Source organism: Metopolophium dirhodum, chromosome 5 (assembly GCF_019925205.1).
Source record: "Metopolophium dirhodum isolate CAU chromosome 5, ASM1992520v1, whole genome shotgun sequence".
NCBI classification, from domain to species: domain Eukaryota; kingdom Metazoa; phylum Arthropoda; class Insecta; order Hemiptera; family Aphididae; genus Metopolophium; species Metopolophium dirhodum.
The window spans coordinates 817,757-845,049 of NC_083564.1; the positions used below are offsets into that span (position 1 = coordinate 817,757).

General features: G+C 28.7%; 1 protein-coding gene across 3 annotated transcripts; it reads left to right on the plus strand.

Annotated features, from left to right (window-relative positions):
* The first annotated feature begins 10,029 nt into the window (after positions 1–10,029).
* On the plus strand, positions 10,030–25,678 carry LOC132944210 (inactive CLIP domain-containing serine protease A8-like). 3 transcript variants are annotated; one of them, XM_061013441.1, is made up of 8 exons: positions 10,030–10,579; positions 12,163–12,469; positions 12,537–12,715; positions 18,025–18,290; positions 22,196–23,110; positions 23,286–23,599; positions 23,669–23,835; positions 24,875–25,678. In XM_061013441.1, exons 3-8 carry the CDS (start codon positions 12,608–12,610, stop codon positions 25,046–25,048), a joined length of 1,944 nt encoding a protein of 647 aa, XP_060869424.1. In that variant the 5' UTR covers positions 10,030–10,579; positions 12,163–12,469; positions 12,537–12,607; the 3' UTR covers positions 25,049–25,678. The 3 variants fall into 3 exon arrangements, with proteins under 3 accessions (XP_060869424.1, XP_060869423.1, XP_060869425.1); XM_061013440.1 differs by lacking the exons at positions 10,030–10,579; positions 12,163–12,469; positions 12,537–12,715 and adding an exon at positions 12,796–14,429; XM_061013442.1 differs by lacking the exons at positions 10,030–10,579; positions 12,163–12,469; positions 12,537–12,715 and adding an exon at positions 17,219–17,722.
* Positions 25,679–27,293: the final 1,615 nt, after the last annotated feature.

Genomic DNA, 27,293 nt, shown 5'->3' on the forward strand with positions numbered 1-27,293 from the left:
TTCGTTTTATTTATTTCGGTTGTGGATACTATATTACTATCGAAGTAAAGATTCTTGCTGCCGTGCGGTTTTTAATTATAGATAATTTACTATCTTGTAATATTAAGTATTAACCAAATTCCACTATTATTTTAATCCGTCTTCAACCCTAAGCTAATCCATCATTATTATTGATGTATAAAATCTAAGCTGACTATAATTTAAGTGTAGTATTTAATGTTTATTAACGCATATTTATAACTAATTGTAATATAAGATTAGCGTAGTAATAACATAGCCTATAATATAGTGTAGCAGTAATATTTGATTATTAAGATACATTTGTATGTCAATCAGTACCTGATAAGGTGGCGTACTGGCGTTGTAGAGTCGAGTTTATATTAGTATTCAGTGTTTAAAATATTATAAAATTTAATACAAGGCTCCTGATATATTGTTACAATATTAGTTGAAAAATATTAAAAATACATAGGCACAATTTTTTTTTACAAGCATTTAAAGTTCAAATGTTGACAACGTTTAACGAAAATTTAAATTTAAAAATTATTTTGTAGTTAAACAATTTTTAAAATAGTCAACTTTTATTTTTAATGATTGAAAATTTAAAACAAGGTGGTACCTAATCAAGATATGGGTGTAGTTAATTCTGTAACCAAAAAATCTAAAAATATACACAAACACAGTGTTTATTTTAAAATTATTTGAAGTTAAAATTTGGTCGAAATTATATATTAAATAACCAAAATAACGGTTTTATTAATTTATTTGTAATTTTATAATAATTACTTCAACTTACCGTATTAATAATAAGTAATAACAATATTAATATAATATAACATAACACTAATTACATACTTAGAACATAAAATCGCAGATAAATGAACTTTATTTACAACATTTAAATGTTACAATATGTAACGAAATAACATCATATTATTTGATAGAAATATTTAATTATTTAGGTATATTCGGTTATTTTGATTGCCAATCAGTAACTGAGAAAGGGACGTGTTAGATTCGAGTGTTTTCTCGTTTATAGCATTCAAATTACAAAGTTTATATTTTATAATCAAGTCATTAAACAAAATATAAATTAAATCTTTACCTTAGTTACCCTCCATAGTCCATACATTAGAATTACTATTAAGAATGTAATAAACTACAATATGACTTACTAATATACACAATCGTTTTTCGGTCTAGCTTAATCTCAATGTCGACAAAATAATATTATTTAAAATGGATCAAATCTGAATATTTTATTAACGTTCTTGTAGTCGTAGTACGTTCACACACAATGATGCACGCTAAATAAATCGAATTAAACAAAAGATAAAATAATTTAAGTGAATTAATATATAGCAGTAAATATTACCATTAATAAATAGTATGGTTATACTTATTAAATAACTAGATGTCCAGCCCTGCGTAGTCAGTATCAAATATTTGTATTTTTAGATTCTGAGTGGAATGAAATAATATTTTGTATATTTACAATTATGTGTGTTTTTTTCTGTATATTATCAACATTTTGGATATTTAAAAATGTTCCAAAAAACCATGTTTTGATGTATTGGGTGTTTGACGGAGAAAAAACTGGTGTATAGTATCCTGTCATTAATCAATAAACCCATGAAGTAGAAGAATTTTGTATTTTAAGAATAAAAAATACGTTGATTATAACTTTAAAACTGGATTCAAGGATTTCAGGTTATTATTAGTAATAAGTATTATAAATGAAGTACACATTTTATTAATGTCGAGCTCATTGTTGATACGGAAACATGGTTTGCAGCAAGTGGTTAGCAATTGATTGTGCTTAAAAATGATTTGTAATATAAATTTGTATACATTTTATTATTTGACAGTCAAATAAGGGAATATTTTAGTAACTTTATCAAAACATAAGTAATTAATATTTTTATTTTTTTATTCAACAAATTGCGTCAATCAAGGTAAGTTATTATTTTTATTTTTCATTTAAGAAAATTAAATTAAATCAGAACAAGTTAAAATAAAGTTTTATAATACATTTTGATTAATTTATCCCAATAAGCATAGCTTGTAGTGGGGTAAATGAGTTATTTGTTTACAAACTTAAAATTAATATTTTTTTTTTTCTTTATTAGTAATACACAATCTGTACACAATCGGCACAATAAGAGTATGAGCTGAGACACAATAAAAAACATGAAATTATGAGCTAAGAAGCCACCCACCGATGACACTTATGTTTTTTTTTTAATTATTTGTTTTAACTTAATTATTATTATTTTTTTTTTTTTTGTTAGGGATTAAGTAGGTCTCTACACCATTTACGCTTAAGGCGACGAGGAGGACTACCAGGAATGGTTAATGAAGCCAGATTTTTTACAAGTTCGTTTGGATGAGAGTTAAGGCGTAGGTGGAATCGTTTGTAATAATTTTTAGCTTCTTCCTGAACTGTTTTCATATGTAGGTCTTTATGCAGGGAGTGATTTGAGACATATAGTGGAGAGTTGGTAATTTTTCTTAGTATTTTATTTTGGAATCGTTGAATTTTATTTAGATTTGATATTTTTGCGTCACCCCATAGCTGTAAGCCGTACGTCCAAATTGGCTTTAAAAGAGATTTGTAAAGAAGTAGTTTAATATTTAATTTAGAGTGTTTGTTGTTGAATATTAGGGTTTTGATTATTTGTAAGCGGGAATTTAATTGTGAAGTTTTGGCTTTGATGTGGTGAGCCCAGGTTAGACGGCGGTCAAGAGTTAGGCCGAGATATTTAACGTTTGGGGATGGGGGGGATCTGAGTACCAAAAAGCGATACCTCTGGACATGGTGCTAATCTAAGTGTAAATGTAGTATGTACTGATTTGGTTTGATTTATTTTAAAACGCCACTTTTTATACCAATCTTCCATTAATGAAAGATGGTTTTGTAGGTTAGTGGAGGCTATAATAGGATCTGGACTGGATGATATTATGACTTTATCGTCCGCATAGTCTGCTACTAGTGTGTTGGGCGTGGTCGGTTGGTTAGATGTATAAATATTGTATAGCATTGGGGAGAGGATACCACCTTGCGGAATTCCTGCCGCAATACCTGCTATATTAGAGTCTGAAGAACCATAATGGACCTGGAAGTGTCGGTCTACGAGATATGATTTAAGTATAATGTAGTATGTTGGGTGTAGGAATTGTTTTAATTTGTAAAGTAAACCTTCATGCCACACTCTATCGAAGGCCTGCGATACGTCAAGGAATGCGCAGGTGCAGTAACGTTTTTTTTCGAGGGCAAAAGAGACAGCGTCAACCACTCTATGGACTAAAAATTAATATATATAAAAAAAAACAAAATGATAAAAGATAAAGTAAAAAAAAAAAAGACTGACAAAACCACATTCATTATTACAAGATTAATTTTCTAAGTAAAACTATTATTATAAAGTATACGAATTAAGATTTTCTATTAAGTAGTTAAATATATTTTTTTTTACTTTATAAATAACCTAATTTTTTTCAAATGTTATGAAAAAAAATATATTTTTTAGATATAGGTAAAGGCATAGAATCAAACATAGTTGGAGCGAAAGATGATATTATTATCAAAGATACATGTTACGCAAGTGATTGGGGTAGAATTGTTTCTTATAATAACTATACTGTTGTTAAAAAAACCAAATCGGAAACAACTAGTATGTAGATAAACTTGATGAAAAATATAACAATAATAAACCTATTATTTTATTTTGTAGAAGAAACGGGTAAATATAAAGTCAGTACATTGAAAAAGGTCGAGCTTCCAATTGTTCCACGGTATACATGCTCATGCATGACCATTGAGAAAAATATAGGTAGATACCATTTTGTATTTAACAATAGTTTCATATGTGCAGTAGGTTAAGGAGGAGAAGACCCGTGTAATGTAAGATAACATTTAAACATGTATTAAATAGGAAATGTGACTAAATGTGCTAAATAAGGAATGTAAACATTTTATAGTTAGTTTCAGTTAGTTGAACCGATACAAACTAATTTATATCTTGGCACGCGGTCCTCGGTCATTTCATAACAATGTATTATCTAATAAAGTAGAAATGAGATAAATATAAATACGACTCCTGTCGATGGTTATATTAAAATAGTAAAATTAGAGTGGTAAAATTACGCTATTACCTTCCTCCAGGTGTTCGGAGAACTCTCGAGATCGTGTAATCAAGAATTAGATCAAATACACCGTAAAATATAATTTTATGGAAAAAAGGCATATAGAATGTATTAACTGCAATCAACATAAATTATTATATTATATGCCTTACCTGATTCGCAGTTGTTTGTAGATAATATTGTAGGAGTTTTAGGTTTTAGATAAAACAAAGTAATACTTCAATTACACAAATTGAATTAAAGAACGTACTGATTATTGCTCGCATAAGGAGTCCAGTTGTCGCTCGTTGAAATCGGTTTTTTTGGGACTTGATAGGTTGTTATACTGGTGGTTGGTGGCTGGTGCTCATGTACTGGTTTAAGGGACGACGCGAGGATGCTGACCAGAGAGTGGTGGGTGGCTTTATCAAAAAGTTATTGTGAGCCTGGAAACTAGATTATTCTTTGGCGTCAGCATAAAATAAAGTCACACACATCCTACGTAATACCGTTATAAGAGCGTGCCGATATCTTAATTGTCGTTGTTAATGGTTTTATTTGATGCGACCGATTTCTACAAACGACAGTATGGCCGTTGTTTATTATTCTGTACAATTTTAGTTTATTATAATGGTGTGTGAGCATATCATTACAATTATAATATTTTTCTTGTTAAAATATTACTGTATTTAAAATATCGTGAAAGTACCTAATATTAACTAATTTCACAAATGACAATATTCTATGTACAATTATATCAGGTCTATTTAGAATTTTACGATTTTTACAATTTTATACATTATTAATAGTTTAGTTATCATACCAAGAAAAACTTTAAACTAGAGAAACCCTCTTTACCGAGCAACTATAATTGGTTTACTTAATTTTCAATAGGCAACTGTATTTATAAATGTATTTCCAACATTGTTATGATAACATTTTAGATTCTGAGCGAAGCGATGAATGTATTGATTTTACAATGATGTGTGATTTAGATTCTGAGTAGAACGATGAATGTATTGATTTTACAATGATGTGTGATTTAGATTCTGAGTAGAACGATGAATGTATTGATTTTACAATGATGTGTTTTTTTTTTTGTGTCTGTTATCACGTTTTAGGACAGTAAAAGTGCTTGGATTATCTTCAACAGTAACTTTTCTGATAGGAAAGTGAATCTAGTTGGTACTTTGAGTAAAAATTTCCCAGTAGTTTTCAAAAGCGACGTGAAAAACAAAAGAAAAATTAAGGAAAAACGGGAATTTTCACGCAAAATCTGTTTTCGAGAAAATCGATTTTGGTTTTTGGTGTAACTCTAAAACAAATGACCGTAGGGACATGACATTTTGACTGAATGTTTATGATTGCATTTCTTATACACCATAACATTTTCCAAATATTTTGACTTATTTTGAGCTGTTTACGGACATTGTCAATTTCCATTTTTTTTAGTTTTTTTTTCTATAAATATCAATAAAATTTTATCTGTTGAGTAAAAAAGCTTGAAAATTTAATAGAAAGCTCCTAGGTTATTGTTTCAAAGGCAAATGAAAAAAATTAAAAATCCTTAGTCACAGTTTTTAGCGAAAAATAGCAAATTATTATGAGTTGAGAATTCATAAAAATTTTTCTTTTTAAATCTAAGATTTGAAAATGTAATACAAGATTATCCATAAGTTTGTCTACCTTTATCAAAAAAAAAAAATGTCTACAAGAAACTTAAATTACATTTTTATGAGCGTTTGAAGTTCATATTTTTACAACATTTGATATTCACTCGATATTTCATGTAACGATTTTTTTATTTTGTTGTAATTAAAAAACTTATGACTGTAGATACTTGAAAATTTCACTGAATGTTTGTATTTTCATTTTCTATACACCATAAACGTTTGAAAATATTTTGACTCTTTTTCAGCTGTTTACGGACATTGTCAGTTTTCATTTTTTTTATTTTTTTTTTCTATGAATATCAATAAAATTTTATTTGTACGGTAAAAAAGCGTGAAAATTTAATGCAAGGCTCCTGATATATTGTTACAATAGCAGTTAAAAAATATACAAATTAGTCACAATTTTTTTTTATAAGGGTTGAAAGTTTGAATTTGACAAAATACTGCATTATGTTTACATTTTAGCATCATTTAATATTTTAAAACATTACAGTTAGGTTCATTTTCAGAAATGGCCTCCTCAAAATGAAAACCAAGTTATTATCATGTTAAAACAATATTCAGTCACTGATTTAGTTATTTAAGTTTTTAGCTACATCAACCATTACCATTCAATAATAATTTATTAAAAATAATACAATTTTTTTTTGTAAATTTATGTATATTATTTGGTTAATGGTTAGCACAATATTTTTTTTAATACTGTAGGTATTATAGTAATAAATTAAGTAAAAATATTAATAATTGCAATAATTGCTTTATTTTTAATGGCAATATCATTTTTACATGATATTTATATCATCCTATACATATAATAATATAGTATAGGTACTTAAATAGCTAACTAGATGATATTGTATTTTTTTTTATTTATGTATTAAACATACTAACCGCGGCATCTGTAGCCATTGGACGTAACTTTACATTTTATAATATTCATGCATTACGTAATACTAAAAATTGAAGGAACATATAGGTAATAATATAATAAGATCATAAGAGAGATAAAAAAAATAATAAATAAAATAAAAAAATAAAAAATATAAAAATAATATTACTTAATTAAACAGGAATTAGATGTTAATTTGTATATTTCAGTTAGGAATTTAATGAGTTTGAAGAATTTATATTCTAGTTATTCAAGTGATTAAATTTTGCTTGAAACGTCGCATTATATAACTTCATTGTATGTATCAAATTTAAAATTTAATAATTATTATTTTGTAGTTAAAAATTTATAAAATGTTCAAATTTTATAGCTAAGGATTGAAAATTTAAAACAAGGTTCCACGTAAATAGGTCCTATATAAATTACTTTACTCGCAATAATATAATCAAATATACTTAGTAATATCGTAGGCTGACTGGCCGTTTTCCCTCAGAATCGTTTTTCTTATACAATGATATTATATCATTGAATTCAAATTCAACACCATCCATTACAGTGACCCACTTGTAACCTACTGTACAGCAGAGCGACATCCACTTAACCACCTTTTTTTTTGTTGAAACTTTGAATTTATAGTAGGTATAATGTTATACAATCTGTATTTATTAAACTATCTAAATTCTTAGTTATTACAATCTACGATCAATCGTGGGTTTTGATTTAAGAGCAAATACATACCTATATATTTTATAACTTTCTTTCGTGTATTAACAAGGAAATACTAAATAGAACCATTAATTTTATGTAGTTATTAAATATTCTATTTTCCTATACCATGAGGCATACCATTATCAAGTACAACCATTACTAGCATAATGATAATGATTGTGTGCTTATAATTATATTGAAGTAAAGAGTACATATTTATCATATTATATGCTTAAATGTTTAAGTCTGTTATATTAAGGGATTTTCAAAAAATATAAACTATACTAAGGACAATAATACGACAGAGCCTGATACACACCGTCGTATGATAAAGATGAATGTCATACCAGAAGTACTTGAATTGAATATAGAATTGGTGACGATAACCTGAGTAAAAAAATTAAATACGAGTATGATACAAAGTAAGGCGAATTTCCCTTTATTGTTGCTATATTCAAGTTCTAAATAATATGGTTATGCTACATTTGGCTGTGTACTATATTATCGAAGTAACGAATGAATAAAATCATAAAATTTGAATCTCAAATACTAATTTTACACATATTCCTTCATACTCTTAAATGTTTTTTTTAAACATTAATGGTTTATCACGATGTGCCATGTAGAAAATTATCCTCTTTTTAATGAATAAAAATGAATCAAATCAGACCACTCTACGTTTCGTAAGAGTTATTTCTGTAAAGTGTGTTTTGAGCAAAAAATCATTTTATTTTTGGTCGGCGGTGACGTTGACATGTGCGCATGTCCGTGCGTGCGTAGGTGGCCTGGTATCCGTATTTCGTATACAATCACAATCACACTAATCATCATTGACGACTAACACAAATGCCATGGGCGGCAACAAAATTGCATATTGCCTAAATATTGCTCCTTATTAAAGACACACGAGCAGGCCCTTTAAGTCTCAACAATTAGAATTCAAAATACAGTCGTGACTTAATTTTGTCTTGAGTAGAGCTAAAAACATTTATAATTTATACTTTATAGCTTTCTTTCAAGTATTGACAAGGAAAAAGTAAATTACAGCATCGTGACACTGATTTAGTAGGTAAATATAAATAGACGCAGGAGCATGTCTCTGATTTATCAATCCAATGTTCATAGCTGTATTAAACTTTATATTTTGTTTTAGTTTTTACAGGTTATTTTTACCTACAAAAATATGTTTATTGACACAAATTAATAATTTATACGTCGGAAAACATTAAACTATTTCAGAGTATAGGTAAATGTGTATTTAATATGTATTTGAGTTTCAAATGCTATGATTTTATTCATGCGTTTAATGGCCAATAATACAATACACAGCCATATCTATATAGGTAATATATTGTTATAAACCCATTTCATTAGTAATATAAGTATTTGTAATATAAGCATTTCTTTGACATATATATGTAACCGCATGTGAAATAATGTAAAAAAAATATTAAATTATTATTGTTTATTAGAAATCTTTTGCTTCATATTGGTTGAAAGGTTTTTTATATCTGGTTGATATGATGTTGATTACAAGGCTATACATGCTGCCGAATCTTCCTCCGTTAATCTGTTCCTAGCCTTTGAATGTGTATGATTTAATACCGAAAAGAGACTTTCGCAAGCATATGTTGAAGAAAAAATTGTTAACAATGAAATTGCCAATTTTTTGACAGAAGCAAAATTTTCTGGAATATTATTCCATACTTCTAATATTATGTTGTCAACACCGCAATCTGTTTCTTCGTTATGTATTCGATGACGTTCCAATTCTTCGATACGCTCTCGCATATTCACAAATTTGTTTGTCCAAATTGGATTAGTTTGCAAATCGATTAACTGAATTTCTAAATTTTACTAAATACTATTAAATAAAAAAAAAGATAAGATAACAATACGTCGTTGTGAAATATATATTATTAATATAAATATACACGGACAAATGAAAGTTTTTCAAGTGCCATCGAAAATCTCACGCGTGCCACTTATTTGCCATCCCTGGTATAGAGGTTAACTACCTCACTGCGTGTTTCATTTATTTAGTTGTGTAGACGTACATAACATTTTGGTGGCAGCGGTGGGATCACCTGTTGATTTCAGTACTTTAAAGTAAATACGGGAGGTCGTTAAAAACGTAAACCTATATCTTTAAACCCAAAGTGTGTAATATTAAAAATTACGGAAAATCCAGAACAACCAGAATTCAAAAGCATCAAGAAAATCATAGGAACTATCAGAAAATCCATTGTGAGTAAATTTAATAAATTTAATTCAGAACATCGAGAGTGGCATTTCCGTAGCAAGTAATTGTCGCCATTGTGGAACGAGCGCCGCGTACGAGGTGCCGCCCGAAATATCGCAAATCAGCATATTCCAACACTGAGTATATTATATAGACTGGTGTGGAATAGCACGACATAATCGAGCGTCCGCGCCGCCGTGTACATAGTGCCGCGACTGCCGCGGCCGTCCGAAACGGTTATAGCTGCTGCTGCACGTACGCGTATGCGCAGGACGAAACCGACATTAGCGCCGCCGTGAACGTAGTGCCGCCCGAACCGGTAACAGCCGCTGCGCACGTACGCACACCACGCGACGCCTACCATCGTTAACGTCACCCCGCAATAACGACACAGCTGTGTGATACAGCGCCACCGAGATAAGACACTGTCGTCGCGTTGTAAACAAACACTGTCCGAAGTATTATCAAGCCGTCACGAGTCGTGTTATATATATCATACAGATATAATACGCGAGTGCGCCGCCGTCGTAGCGTTATATTATATACAGATATAATACGCGAGTGCACCGCCGTCGTCGCGAAATATTATATACGAATATAATACGCAAATATACCACCGTCGCGCGTCATCTTGTTATATATACGGATATAATACGTAAGAGTGCCGCCGCTGTCGACGATATACAAAACAATTATTTTGATCATCGTCACAGAAACCCACTAACGGATAGTGGTCCCCGCGCCAGCAGTTTCGGGGCTAGCGAACGTCGATTCCTCAAGAGCAGTCGAAAAGGAAAGTCGTCGTCGATTTTTCGTGGATCCAGTGTCCAGCCAAGCTGAGTAGCAGTGCAAAGTAATCCAAGTATCCGTACAGAGCATCAAACGAAAATCCAAGTGAAAAAAAAAAATAGGAATCATGCAAGCGATTTCAGTAGCAGTCGCGTGAGTAATAAAAAGAGTGTTTTTTTGTTTGTATCAATACATACGAATAGCTGTAACGCTAGTATTTAATTAGTTTTAAAAGGTTTAGTATTAGTCGGAGTATTTAATTACATTTAAGTGAGTTAAATTTCGTTCATGAGTGACGATAGCGAACTTTCAAAATCTCGAACCCCTACACCTGAGTTAGGTGATAGTGCAGAAACTCTAGTAGAAACCGCTATTCAAAATTTTCAAAATCCGATTGAACACACAAGCCCTATTCCACGCACTATTTTGCCCGTGACATTCTCTAACCCAGATCTACCCAAATCTGAAAAACTTTATTAGACCTAACATCTACTTTCTTGTGTCCTCAACTACAGGAAACAGATAATCTTTTTAAGAACGTTGATCAGACTATCAGGGGTGTGGATAAAGTATTGGAGAAGATGTAAAGGCTTATTCAACCCGCATCGAACAATTACACAACTTAATCTTGGAACAGGAAACAAGTGGCAAATCAGTGGAGGTGTCGAAAGCACTAGAAGCTAGTCTAAAGGCCCAGACTGTCCAAGTGTTTATTGAAGGGCTGGGGGCATTAAATGACTTCATAAAAGCCCGTAATCCTCCGACTCTCGAAAAGGCGATACAAGCCGCTAGAGAAGAAGAAAGAGTCAGAAGATCTAACACTGAATCAAAGAAACTCTACATTGGAACCACGAAGGCAAGCAATTTCCCGAAAGTCAAATTAACGTGTTTTAACTGTGGAAAAATTGGACATTCATCTAAAGAATGTCGCAGCACTAAAGATCAGAAATCTTCAAAACCACCTAACGGACCATTTGAAAGTGGTAGTAGAACAATGATCATATGCAATTATCGTAAGAAGCCTGGACACCTACTCATAGAATGTAGGAAGCGTCAGTATGTAAATTCAAAGAAAACAGAGAATCAGGGAAACCAGCAACAACCGGCAGTCAACGGTGGACGTCCGGTTGGCGAAATCCGAATAGCCGTTCCAATCAAATCCGCTACTTCCAATAGAGCAATAAATATGGAGTTGGTTTCAGAATAAAAAATGCAATGGATAGTGAATCTCAATTTGGTGAATTTTCCTCAACTGTGGTTAAATTTGAAGAAAAATGTTCGAAAGACGAGACGGTGAAATCGAACTTATGTATATTTGTGTGGTTTCATTAATTAAAACAGATGTAATTTTATCTTCAAGTTTTTGGTTTATCCGGTAATTATTTACACATTGGTATTCGTTTATAGTTTACAGTTAAATAACAGTTTAAGTACTATATAATCATTTAGAATAAAGTGTGAAAACTTTTTATGTAATTTGTTTACACTTTTAGTGTCACTATAGGTACTATTTTACAAATTATAATTTTAGTATTGATAACAATCATTTATATAGATATAATATACAGTCATATTTATATTCTTGTAAGAAATACCTACTTAGCCGGATTCTTAAATGATTCTTATGAAGTACATAGATGTTTTTTAAATGAATTCCTAACCAGCTTGTTTATATATTACGATGTTATATTTGTATATTTTCAAAAATTGATGTTTTAATTTTATATTTTTTTTAGGAAAGATATCTCAACTCTGGTCGTTCGTGCGGGTGAATGTCCCATTAAAACAGTAAAGGAAATTCTTAAACACCGAGATCGTAGAATAAGAAATGCTAACTCATTAGGAATTGAACATAATGGTGTGACATTAATTTTCACCGAACATTCGTTTTCTTTACAAGATAATATGCTAACTGCTAACTCATATGCTTACCTTCAAAATATGACATCATTATAAAAGATTCGTGTTACTCAAGAGGTTGGGATAGAACTGTTTCTTACAATAACTATACTATTGTTAAGAAAACAGAATCGGGAAAAACTTGTATGTGAATACCTACACTAAATAAAAAAAAAAACCATAAAAAAATATTTTATATTTTATTTTGTAGAAGAAACTGGTCAATACGAAGTCGGTATATTGAAAAAGGTTGAACGTTCAATCATTCCTTTGGATGTATGCATGATCTCTGAGAGGACTACACGTTTCACGTCTAGTGTTTATAAATATCCTTACAATAATTCCACAATATGTACCATTGGTATAAATAGGCTAGACAAATTGTGTAAAGTAAGATACATTTAAACATATATTTACTTTAGATTGTGACCAACAGATTATGATGATTAGGGAATGTTAATACCTTATAGTTGGTTGGTTTTAGTTAGTTAAATTTAACCGATATAACCTAATATATATTAAAATTGCATGCCATTCATGGTAATTTCATTACAACGTATCATTATTTTATTTTAGTAATATAATGTCATTGTTTATTTGTTATAAATTATAGTGAATCGACCTACTTTTGACTAGGCAATTTTATAAATTACAATATTTTAGATTCTGAGTGGAGCGATGAATGTATTGATTTTACAATGATGTGTGTTTAATTTATTTTTTTAGTTTTGTGTCTGTCACCACTGTTTGAGGCAGTTAAACTGATTCAATTTTCTTCAACAGTATCTTTTTTGATGGGAAAGTGAATTTAGTTGGTGCATTCGGGAGATTAAGTTTTAAAATTCCCAATAGTTTTCAATAGCACCGGGATAAACAACATAATAATTATGGGAACGCGGGAATTTTTACGCAAAACGGTTTTCGACAAAATTGATTTTGGTTTTTGGTGTAACTTTAAAACAAATGTACGTATGTTAATGACATTTTCACTTATTGTTTATATTTGCATTTTCTATACACGATAACATTTTCAAAATATTTTATTTTATTTTGAACTATTTAGGGACATTTTTAGTTTCCAAATTTATTAGTTTTTTTTTCTATGAATTTCAATAAAACTTTATTTGTTGGGTAAAAATGTATGGAAATTTAATACAAAACTATATTGTTACAATTACATTTAAAAATATTAAAAATCCAATCTCAATTTTATATAAGCATTTAAAGTTCAACTATTGACAAAATACGTAAAATTCACGAAAATGTACAAATCTTATTGAGTTCAGAATTCGTAAAATTTTTTTTTTTAAATTTAAGATTTGAAAATGTAATACGAGATTCCTCATAAGTTTGTTTACCTTTATCAAAGAAAAAAATGTCTACAAGCAAATCAAAATAAATTTTTATTAGCGTTTGAAGTTCATATTTTTACGAGAATAGATATTCACTCGATTTCAAATGTAGTGGTTTTGTTATTTTGTTGAAAATTCAAAAACATATTACTGTAGATACATGAAAATTTCACTGACTAAAATACATAGGCATAATTTTTTTTTATAAGCATTTAAAGTTCAAATTTTGACAACATTTATCAAATTTAAAATTTAATAATGTATTAAAGCTCAACTTTTATAACTAAGGATTGAAAATTTAAAACAAGGTTCTACATTATTACTTAATTCACAATAATATAATGTTACAAAGAATAAAGGAGATAGTGAGGAGCCATCCGTCAGTCATAAAGGTGATCATACGAAAAACCCGTATGTTACCCATAATATATATGATATCAAAAAGCTATCTGTCGGTCATAAAGGAGGTCACACTAAAGACCCGTATGTTACCCATAATGAAGAAGATACTGGGAAAACATCCAATTATCATAAAGTAGATCATTCTAAAGACCTTTATGTTACCAAGAATGAAGAAGATAATGAGGTGCCATCCGGTGGTCATAAAGGAGATCATACTAAGGACCCTTATGTTACCAAGAATGAAGAAGATTCCGAGGAGCCATCCGTCGGTCTTAAAGGAGATCATTCTAAAGAACCGTATGTTACCAATAATGAAGAAGATACTGAGGTGCCATCTGTTCGTCATAAAGGTGATCCTTTTTCATAATAAATAATTTTAAAAAAAATAAGAAAATCTCCCCAGCTGTTCTCCACTCTCAAGTGATGCGATTACCAATGAACAGCATTTAATTTTTATTTATATGGATAATGATAAATTAATTACATATTCTATAACATTACAAAATGACCAAGTATATTTTATAGATCATTGATATAACAATATAATATAAAAACAAAACAAAACAAAAATCATAATTATTATTTAAATAGTCCTAACATTTTAACAATAAAAAATACACCATTTAGAAGAATAAAATAAAACCACTATAATAATAACCTTAAATGACACCAGAACGCGTAAACACATATGTACTCCCATAGTCCAATATATTATCATAATATTTTGTATTTCATATTTTTTAATGCGTACTACATAGTAGAGGGGTCCTTGTGCAATCTTCTTTTAGAAGAACCTCATTCGACCTTCCAACATACATTGCATATTAACATATTATTTCATATAAATCATTCCTGATTAGACATCTTATTTGTCAGAATATTTTTATTTGATTAAGATTTTTATATATGAGGTGCAAATAGTGAGAATAGAACGATTCAGTGATAATCATTTATAAATTATATTAATATAAAAATAAAAAAGGTGGATAAGTGGATGTCGCTGTGCTGCACAGTAGGTTACAAGTGGGTCACTGTAATGGGTGGTGTAAAATTTGAATTCAATGATATAATATCATTGTATAAGAAAAACGATTCTGAGCGAAAACGGTCAGACAGCCTATGATATTACTAAGTATATATTTTATGATATTATTGTGAATAAAGTAATTTATATATAACCTATTTACATGGAACCTTGTTTTAAATATTCAATCCTTAGCTATAAAAGTTGATCATTTTATAAATTTTTAACTACAAAGTAATTATTAAATTTAAAATTTGATAAATTTTGTCAAAATTTGAAATTTAAATGCTCATAAAAATAAATTGTGCATATGTATTTTTAATATTTTTCAACTGCTATTGTAACAATATAGGAGGAGCTTTGCATTAAATTTTCACGCTTTTTTACCCAACAAATAAAATTTTATTGATATTTATAGAAAAAAAAACTAAAAATATTGAAAACTGACAATGTCCGTAAACAGCTCAAAAAGAGTCAAATTATATTCAAAATTTTATCGTGTACAGAAAATGCTAATACAAGTATTCAGTGAAATTTTCAAGTATCTAAAGTCATACATTTTTTAATTACAACAAAATAAGAAAATCGATCAACCTTCTCGAAAACAGATTTTGCGTAAAAATTCCCGTTTTTCCTTAATTTTTTTTTGTTTTTCACGTCGCTTTTGAAAACTACTGGGATTTTTACTTTTGACCCCCCAAAGTACCAACTAGATTCACTTTCCTATCAGAAAAGTTACTGTTGAAGAAAATCCAAGCAGTTTTACTGTCCTAAAAGGTGATGACAGACACAAAAATTAAAAAAATAAAAAAAAAAACACACACATCATTGTAAAATCAATACATTCATCGCTTCACTCAGAATCTAAAAGCGGATAAGTGGATGTCACTCTGATGTACAGTAGGTTACAAGTGGGTCACTTTAATGGATGGTGTTAAATTTGAATTCAATGATATTATAATATCATTATTGAATACGAAAAACGATTCTGAACGAAGATGGTTTGTAAGCCTAGGATATTTTATATTACATTTATATTGGTGTTATTATTACGGTAGCTGGTTTAGTTGAATTATTATTATTTGTTTATTATCATGTTTGTATACAATAATGTACTTTAGAAGTTTCAAGTACCCACGATTAACATTTTTTTAATATAAAACAAATCTATAACTGTTCTACGTTGTTTAAATATCGGATTTTGTCCAAATTTGAACATAAAATAACTATACAAATAAACCGTGTTTAATATAATATAGATTATTTGGTTACAGAATAATCATTTATGTGGAACCTTGTTTTAAATTTTAAATTTGGTAAATTTTGTCGAAATTAGTACTTTAAATGCTTATAAAAAAAAAAATCCTGAATATTTATTTTTAATATTTTTCAACTGCTATTGTAACAATATATAAGGGTCCTTGTATTAAGTTTTCATGCTTTTTGCCCTAGAAAATAAAATTTTATTATAGAAAAAAAAACTAAAAAAAATTAAAATTGAAGCTTAACAGTACAAAACAAGTCAAAATATTTTGAAATTTGTACGGTGTATATAAAATGCTAATATAAACATTCAGTCCAAATTTCATGGATCTGCGGTCATTTTATCCTGTATATAAAATTTCTACCATAAGGAGTGCTTCGATTTCAACATATAGTATCTTATCTTTTAGCAAATTGGATAAATATGGTACTTTAGAGAGGTAATTTTTCGATTTTCTCAATAATTATTTAATGCCACAAAATCACCGACAATTACAAAAAAACTACTAAAAACGGAATTTTAATTTCTAACGCTTTGTTTATCACTATACAAAGAAATAAAAATAACGATTTTTAATTATTTTGCTGTAGTATAAAAATATTATACTTGGTAATTGAAACATTTAATGTATATACATTAATTTCATGATGACATTTTCAAATGCAATGTTTTCGGCAAAAATTAATTCAACCTTCTAAATAGGCAATATGTATACTAAATAGTATAATAATAGGTATACTATCAATAAAATAAACTACTTTAATAGCAATATAAATATAAAAATAATATGTTCAGTATTACAATTTACAGGTCTTTTATCAGAATCGTTTTAAATAAAATGATTTTATATCATTGATTTCAAATTTATTTCATCCACATTGACCCGCATGACACCTAGTGTACAGCAAAGTGGTACACAATAATTGCCCCCATTGTATGTAGTGTAAAAATCATGTTATAATGTCTGAGGTGTTAGACGGATAAAAAAACTGGTATATAGTATCCAATTCATCAATTAACTCATGACGTAAAAGGAATTCCGAATTCTGAAAAAAAAAAAAATGTACAACTTAAAAACTGGATTCAAGGACTTCAGGTTATAATGAATACATAAAAACATTATAAAATGTGTGCATTATATTACTATCGAGCTATTGTTGATGAGGAAGCAACGGAAGCAAGTGGTTAGGAATTGCATGTACGTGAAAATGATTTTTAAACAAATTCACATAAATTACATTATTTATTAGACAAATAAAAAGCACAATTTATTGATAAATTTCATTTTTGTTAGTCCATCAGTACCTATAAAATAGAAATTTTTATTTTTTACTACACAAATTGCGTTAGTCATGGTAAGTTAATTGTGAAAAATGGATATAATATAATTATTTTTACAGTAGGAAAAAATGTAGTAGACAGTGGAGTTGTATTTTCTTAAATACATTTTTAAATAATTATCAAATAACAAATTTATATCAAAGTTAGGATGATTGAATATTTTATAAATAAAACATACTTAATTTGTAATATTACAATTTAGGTATTTCGAAAAAAATAACGTAGGCGTCCAAAATAATGTTAAAAGTTGTTTAAGATTTGTATAATATTAATTTTTACCTACTTTATTATAATTTTATTTAATCACGGTTCACAGAATTACACCATGCATGTTTTTGGTTTGATTTTGTTTGCCGGAATGGCTTCATCATCGGCAATCGCAGAAATGTCTATTCCACAACTAACAGTGGACAGCTACCCGGCATATGATGAACAGTCCTCGACAGGGCTCAAGCCAACGACCATTTTGGAGACTTCAACACTATCAGATGAAAACGATGATCAAGATTGTATATGTACACCTTACCATTTGTGCAAAAGTCATAAACCGGACTATGAAGGCCACGCACTTATAAATATAAGGTAAGACGCTAAAATAGGTATAATATCATAATTATAACATTTTTAACAGCAAAACAATATAGGTGTCTCTGTGTAAAATTTTGATATATTGGCCTTTTTATTTTTCAATTGATTTTACTTTAAGATAATATTTAAATTATAAAATATAGAATGCAGGCATGATCGTTAATGTTCTATATGATAATAATATAATGTTGTTCGCTGACTAACAGTTTTTGTCAGTTATAGAATTATAGGTACATGATCTGGTTTTCTCTAGAAATAAATTTAGTACCAACATGTTTTTGCATATTAATTATTGAACTTACAGAATGCATTATTATGATTTTAAAATAAAAATTTAAAAGAACAATAGTTATAACTTAAGGTCAGTTAACCATATTTTTAAGTTTTTTTTGTTAGTTGCATCCTGTATACTATATATTTTATCATTTAAGATGAATATTATTTTATTTATATAGTTGACTGTGATTAATGATTATTAATGTAATTTTTAAGGTATTGTCTCTATTTCTTTATACATCTATAATTATTATTTCTTTTCGTACGCGTTGTTTTTTAACTTATAAAACCAACATAATTATGTTAATATATTGATTCAACATTATAACATTAATATTCTTGAATATATTTAATTTTACTTGTATACATTTTACTTGAAATTCATAAACTTAGCGAACCAAGGATGATCATTTTAAGTCATAATCTATATGTATTTTCTAAACACTCCAAAAAATATAAAATGTACTTGTCTATTGAAATTCAAGATTCCAAAAACATTTATACATACATATAGTATATATTATGTAATGGGAATGTGGAATACTGACCGGGAAATTTGAATCTTGATCACAAATAAATTATGTAATGAATGTTAGGTACCTACTAATAATTGATTAGTAAACACATATTGTTGAAAAAATAAAATAAAATAACCATTGCACGCTACTCGATATTTTTTCTCTGCAAGGAATATCTATGAATCATAAATATGTTTTTGTTAATAATAGTAGGTAACCATGACAACCAACACCTTACGAAAGATCAGTCAAAAACATTTTATCATGTACCTATCCAGTCCAAAAACATATCTATGTTAAAATGAATATATAATTGGTATTGTTAATTACAATTTATTGTTATTGTATTATTACCTATTTATTATATTCTGAATATTTTAAGAAAATAATAAATACATCGTATTACATTTTTTTATTTTATGAATATTTTTAAGCAATTATAACAATGACAATAATTATAAACGTAATATTGATGGATACGGTGAATGCACTTATAAACACAGCTTTGCAAAACAAATAAAGACAAGTGTAGGAAAGTAGACATTTGAAATTCTATTATTCTAAGTCCCATTCTAGTATATGATCTAAAAATAAATAGTAGTAGTAAGGTGTATTAACATTTCTAAATAATCAAAATAAAATAATAAATAGTAACTTTTTATTTACTTCGTTTGAAGCGGGCGTGTGCCATCAGTGTAAGGTATATTTTTATTATAATTATTAATTATTATTTATATAATTATTTTGAAATATCCATAATGAAATACAATTAAATACAATTAACAATCATGGTTTTAAAAAATTTAAAGTACAAGCCTATAATTAATAATGTATCAATATATATATTTTTTCCATTAATATTAATATAATTAAACCGATTAGATTAGATTAGATTTTTTTTTTTACTAAAGATAAAGGCTTAGTTATTAGCCTAAAACTGTAACAAATGTGAATAGAAATAACCTGTGTGTGTGTGACCTATTCTTGCTCGAGTTATAATGACCTCGTCTCTTCTTTTAAGACTACAAGGGAAGTTCCATTTTTTGATGAGAGGCTTGATGTTCCTTAACTTATTTGAGAGGGGGACGTTGCTCCAATTTTTCTGCCAAGTTTCTAGAATTTTGAGGATGATGGTGTTGCGTGACTTTGCGAATGTGGTTAAGTTTAGTTTTAAGGCATTGTTAGGAAGTGTGGCTTCATTTGCGAATTTGTCTGCTGTTTCGTTTCCAGAAATACCAATATGTGAAGGGACCCATAAGAAAGGGTGTGTTTTATTGGTTGTTGATATCAGCTCCTGGATATTCTGTACTAGTTCATTCTTAGAGTAGGGATTTAAAATTGATTTTAGAGCACTTAAAGAGTCACTTATGATAACGAAAGAATCCGGATGTGAGGAGGATGCGATTTTCAGTGCTTCGAAGATAGCATAACTTTCCGCTGTGTAGATGTTGGTGGTGGGATGTAGAGAAAATTTATGATTTTTATTTCCTGTGATTGCCGCAAAACCCACTCCGTTGGTATTTTTGGATGCGTTAGTGTATATATGTGTACTGCTGGAGTATTGTTGGGACATTATTTCCAAGAAGAAATTGCGAATGACAGTGCTATCGGTGGAATGTTTACAGTGATTGGTGAGTTGTGTATTAAAATGAGGAGACCACAGCCAAGGGGGAGATGAACGTTGTATTTTCCTCAATGTTTGTGTTTGGAGGCCAAGAAGATTAGATTGTACAGATTTTTATATTATGTCCATTCATAGTAACTATTTTATTTTCTGTAACCAATGGCAACAATATAGTTTTTCATTGGTGCACTATATTCAACTTGTGTATTAAAAAGTAACTAATAAAAAGCGGGTAAGTGGATATCACTCTGCTGTACATTAGATTACAAGATGTGGGTCAATGTGTAGTGGATTATATTAAACTTTAATTCAATGATATAATATCATTGTATAAGAAAAACGATTTTGTGCGGACGGTTTGTCAGTCTGGATATTTTATATTGTTATTATTTATTATAGCCTGTTAGTTGAATTAATATTATAATATTATTATTTTTTATTCGTTTCTATACTGATAAACAAAACGTTAGAAATTAGAATCCCGTTTTTAGTGGTTTTTCGTCGATGGTTTTATGACATTAAAAAGCTATTGAGAAAATCAAAAAATGACTTCTCTAAAGTACCATCTTGATCTAATCTGCTAAAAGATAAGATACTATGTAGTAATCAAAGCACTTCTTCTGGTAGAAATTTTGTATACAGGATAAAAAAAATAAACACTATTGTAAAACCACTAGCTTCCTCGCTCCTCTCAGAATCTAAAATTAGCCTATATTATCTACATTACGGATCTAAGCGTCTACCTAAATATTATTGACAAAAATGTTACAAAGATCGATCGAAAACTATGAATATGCATAAGAGTCATCCATTGTGAGATTTTGATTTTATAAAAAGTAGATTTATTTATTGAGTATAGCTGATCCTGCACGATGTTCACTATGGCAAATTAAATATTGCCAATAGATTTACCCTATCTTAAACTCTGCCGTATGTAAAATACGTATAATTTAACACAGTAATTTGAGGGATTTCAACCAAAGTATAAAATACTGGTCTAAAATAAATTATATTGACTATAATAGTTTTGTAATTTTATATATTAGCAATAAATAATAATGGACTGCACCCTATACAAACAAAAATAAAATTTGTAAGCCAACAAATTCCTGTACAAGTCCCTTTTAAAAATGCAGAATTTAATAAGTTGGGTTCGAGATGCACATCTTCGGGTATATGATTGTCCATGTACCGAATTTCAGAACCTTGAGTGCGATATATGTACTTATAGACATGGCTGTTTTATTAATATAGATGATAATACATTTGATACAAAATATTGCTCAAAAAAATTAAATTGCCCGTGTAAATTAAACTTTTTTTTACATATAAGAACGAACTTTTAATATTTTAAAATCCATAATATTTTTAACATATTTGTTCAATAATAATCGTATATTATTTTTAATATCGGGAATATGAAATTTATAGTACAATTAAATGTCTATTAAAATATTTGACTTAACATTTTTACATTTCAGAATAAACGCAGCTCCGTGTCAAAGTTATTTGGACGTTTGTTGCAATGATGATAAAATTACTTCGATCGAAAAATCTAGTCCTGAAGATTATAGCAAAGAACCAAGTATTGACCAAATGGCTGTTACTAATAATCCGTCTGACGGCCAAACAGATGATTCTAGTAAGATTCCATCTGGTGGTCAAAAAGAAGAATTTACTAAAGAATCATTCGTTCATCAAAAAGGCAATTTCACTACAGAACCAAATGTTAGCATTAGTGAAGATAACTCTAACAATCCATCTGACAGCCAAACAGATGATTCTACTAAAAATCCGTCTGAAAGCCAAACCGATAATTCTACTAAGGATCCATCTGACGACCAAAAAGAAGAAAATACTAAAGAACCATTTGTTGATCAAAAAGGAGATTTTACTCAAGAACCAAATGTAAACCATAATGAAGCTGAAAACACTAAAAATCCATCTGACAGCCAAACCGATAATTCTACTAACGATCCATCTGACGGCCCAAAAGAAGAATATACTAAAGAACCATGCATTTGCCCAATAGAAGATTTTAATAAGAAACCGTTTGACAGTCAATCTGAGAATCTTACCAAAGATCCGTCTGTAGATCATTCGTATGCAATGACCGACAAATCGATTCTTAAACATAATATTATTACGACCGAACCCGGCCAAACCTCTAATAATCATGAAGATCAACATCAATGTGGTACTTGGAATAAAAATGGAATTGGTTTTAGAATTGGAGATGCAATTGATAATGAATCAGAGTTTGGTGAATTTCCATCAATGGTGGCCATATTCAAAGAAAATGTATCGAAAGAGGGTGAAAAAAAACTTGTGTTGCATTGCGGGGGTTCGTTAATCGAGAAAGACGTAATTTTAACAGCCACTCATTGCGTGATAAAGTAATTGTTTACCTCTTATTATTTATACAGTTGAATTACAACTTAAATGTTGCCTATAAAATCACAGTATTTTTTTAAAAATAAATGACTGATCAGCCTATTTTATATTATTAAGTCGTATTTCTTATTGTTGCACAGATTTAAGATTGATATGTTAATATTTTTTTTATTTTAGGGAAGATATCTCGACTTTGATCGTCCGTGCAGGTGAATGGGACTTAAAAACAGAAAAAGAAATATATCCCCATCAAGATCGTAGAGTATCCAAAATTGTTACCCATCCTGATTATAGCAAAAAAGGAATTTATAATGATGTGGCCTTAATTTTTACCGACAACTCATTTTCTTTACAAGAAAACATCCAACCTATATGCTTACCTTCGACAAATGATATTTTTATAAATGATAAGTGTTACTCAGGTGGTTGGGGTAAAACTGTTTCTTACAATAACTATACAATTATCAAGAAAACAGAATCCGGAAAAACTAGTATGTGAATACACTAAATAAAAAAAAAAAAAAAAACCATAAAAAAATATTTTATATTTCATTTTGTAGAAGAAACTGGTCAATACGAAGTCAGTATACTGAAAAAGGTTGAGCTTCCTATTGTTCCTCGGAATAAATGTATGGATGCACTCCGGGCCACTAGACTTGGACCAAAATTCGTACTGCATGATAGTTTCATATGTGCCGGTGGTCAAGAAGGAAAAGACACGTGTAAAGTAAGATAACATTTATTTACTTTAGATTGTGACCGAAGGGTCTAAGTAGGGAATGTAAATATTTGTGAGTTGGCTGAATCAATACAACCTAAAGTACCTAAATATATATATTTAAATTTAAATTAATCATTTTAAATATTAGAGCCTGGGTAGTTGATCATCGTATTTCATAACAACATATTATTATAATATTGTTCGTTATCTTCAAAAAAAAAAAAAAAAAATATCTTGTTAATATTAAGTTATTATAATATTATTGTATGTATGTTTAAAAGTATATAGTGAATATTATATATGTTATTGAGGGGTATCAATACCGACCGTTTTTAAGGAGTTCAATATAGGCAATTTTCCATGTGTTTACACGCGGTTCGTGTAAATGTGTGCATAGTATGTGATCATTAGTGTGAGTTACAGTGTATATATAATAAACAGCGGGGCGGTCTCGCACGTGCACATACATGTCAATAAAGCAGCACTTTAGACACTAAAATTCAGGCAATAATTATAAATGCGAATTTTAGTGAAACACTGAAACTTAATTTCGTACTATCACCAATAATAGAGCTTACTGAGTGGCATTATACTATTATAGTATAGCCACTTATTATACAAATTGAAGAGAATTAATATAATATTACTGTATATGACTCGATTTTTGATATTTTATGTTCAATGTCCAATATTTTTTCTTTTCTTTTTGAATTATTGAGTTTAGTAATAATAATATCAAAAATTGACTTTTACACAGGCACAGATTAACTTCTTTTCTACAATATTGATAATGATGTTTTTGCGCTCAATAAGTCATATTATTGGAATTACAACAATTAATTTTATAGTATTTCTCCATTATCTTTATACCCCTTAACTAATCTCACAAAATATGACATTATTTTAACTATAATATTGTTTTATATTTATTTTGAAGCTATTGACTAGTTTTACTCAGAATATTCTTTTAATGCCAGAATATTTGTCATTGAACATATTTAAATCATTCGACTAACTACATCAATATTACTTGTGTTGTGCGCAGGGCGATGGTGGCAGTCCGTTAATGTGCCCGTACAAAGATTATCCAGATCGTCTAGTTCAAGTTGGTATCGTGGCTTGGGGTATCAGTTGCGGTTTGGCAGATATACCCGCGGCTTATGTCAATGTCGCCGGTTACGTGTATTGGATTAAAAATGAAATAGAAAAAGGGCATTGAACATTTCTGTTTACAAATAGTGTGTATGCATTAGGTACCTGCATACAAACTATAATATGTTCAAATTGAACTTCTACGGGTTCCTATATTAATTTATTTTATATCAGGTCTGATTAGACGATTTTATACAATAATTAGTACTGTCTAGAAGTATAATAGTTATCATAGTTTTGGTAAGTTTATATTATTATGGAAATCATCATTACCGTGAAAAAATTATTGTTTGGAATATAATATGTAGCAACATCTTCAGTAGAACATAATATTGTATTCATATTATAGTAGGTATATTTATAATTTTATTTTCAAGATTGTAATCATTATGTTCTTATTACATTTTTTAAGTTTTAATTTTGAATAATGACACAACATACCTGTGCAGGATACATTATATTATACTATTAAAGGCCTGCTTATATAATTTATATTATGAACCTAGCATATTTTTTTATTTTTTTGTTGAAATTAACTAATTTATTAATCTGTCTGAAGTCACAACTGTTACAATTCAATATTCATGGACAATCACGACGTCAATAAATGTACACTTTATAATTATCTTTCATGTATTAACAACTAAATACTAAATATAAGTACCTATAAAGGGCTATTATAGAACTATGAATTTGATGTAGTGTTGAAAATAATTTTCTATTTTCCTGTACAATGCAGCATATTATTAGCAAGTCACTATTACCAGCATCATGACAATGATTGACAATTGACTGATTGAATATAATTAGATTCAAGAAAGGATGAGTGCATATTATATTAATATATTATGTAATAATAATAATATGTCTTAACTTTTAAATTAAATTCTGTCATGCTATAATGTAATTTACATAAAATGGAAACAATATGAAAATTATTTTTCCATTTCAGACAGTTGATTTACAATGTTAGGTCAATCAACCCAAGTTCAATAAAAATTACGAATCCTTCCATCCAATATTCATTATTTTAGTATCAAGTCATTCAAGTGTACCTCTTCATTGAAAACTTCACCGTAACAGATGTATCAAGTTTAAAATCATAATAAATCATTGTACTTATACAAAAATCATTTCTAAGACGAGCCAAGACATATTATATCTCCTATATCTGCTGACACGCCCAAATGAGGCCTGAATGGCGCCCAAACGCTTCTAATGGCGGTTTATTATATATGTTTATTTATATTTCTGTATATTACGGTAAATTTATCTTAAACTTACTATTACCAAAATAAAATAGTATGAATAAAGTATATAATGAAAATGTTAATGTTTCTAGCTGTTATTAACTTATATACTTATAGTCAATAGAACGTATGGAACTGTGTGAATTTGTTAGTGCTATAAATAGCTTAATCTAAATATTTTGAAAATTGTATTGTGAGTAGGTAGTAAATAACAATACATATACATAATGGCAAAAAGTGTGAAATTCATACTAATACTTAATATTTTTCAATTACAAATTTACAAAAAAAATACTCAACTAAATTCGTTATTTTTCGCATATAAATAATATTATACAAATTCGTAAGAATTAAAAAATGTGAACTTAAATTTCCTTTTAAAAAAATAGAGTATTTATGATATTTTTAGGTTGCTTAAGAACAACACTGATGAATCCTGTATTATATATTTTTCAAGCCTTATCTTTTAAAATTAAAAATTATATAAGTTTTTAAGAACCAAATAAATTTGCAAATATTGACAAATTTTATAAAAATTTGCACCAGAGGCAAATAACTCTTCTATTCATATTATGGTGTTTACAGAATAGGTACAAATTATATTCATTAGTTTTTGTCTACATAATATTGTAATTTGTTTTTAATAATTGCAGAACTGAATACTATAATAGAAATTAGCTTACACCTAAGTACTTAGAATTTCATACTTGATAGATTAATAAGCTAAACATAACAGTTCCATTGAATTTGTTTATTATTTTTTTTTAAATTGTTGTAAAAATCATTCCATTTTTAGATACTGCCATCCATATTTAATAATATGTTTTATCAAAGCCAAATAAGGTATTTATTTATATGTATCTACAAAGTTGAGACAAATTCTTTAAGTTAGTTCGATTAGACATTGTCACTTGAGGCGTGTCATATTTATTTATTTTAAATACACGCCCGAGAGCAATCAGTACAGAATAATTAAATACTTATACTAGCTTGACAAAAAATATACATAGATAAAGCGTCATAGCATCAAATACAACAATATTTTTGTTTTGTTATTTTTAG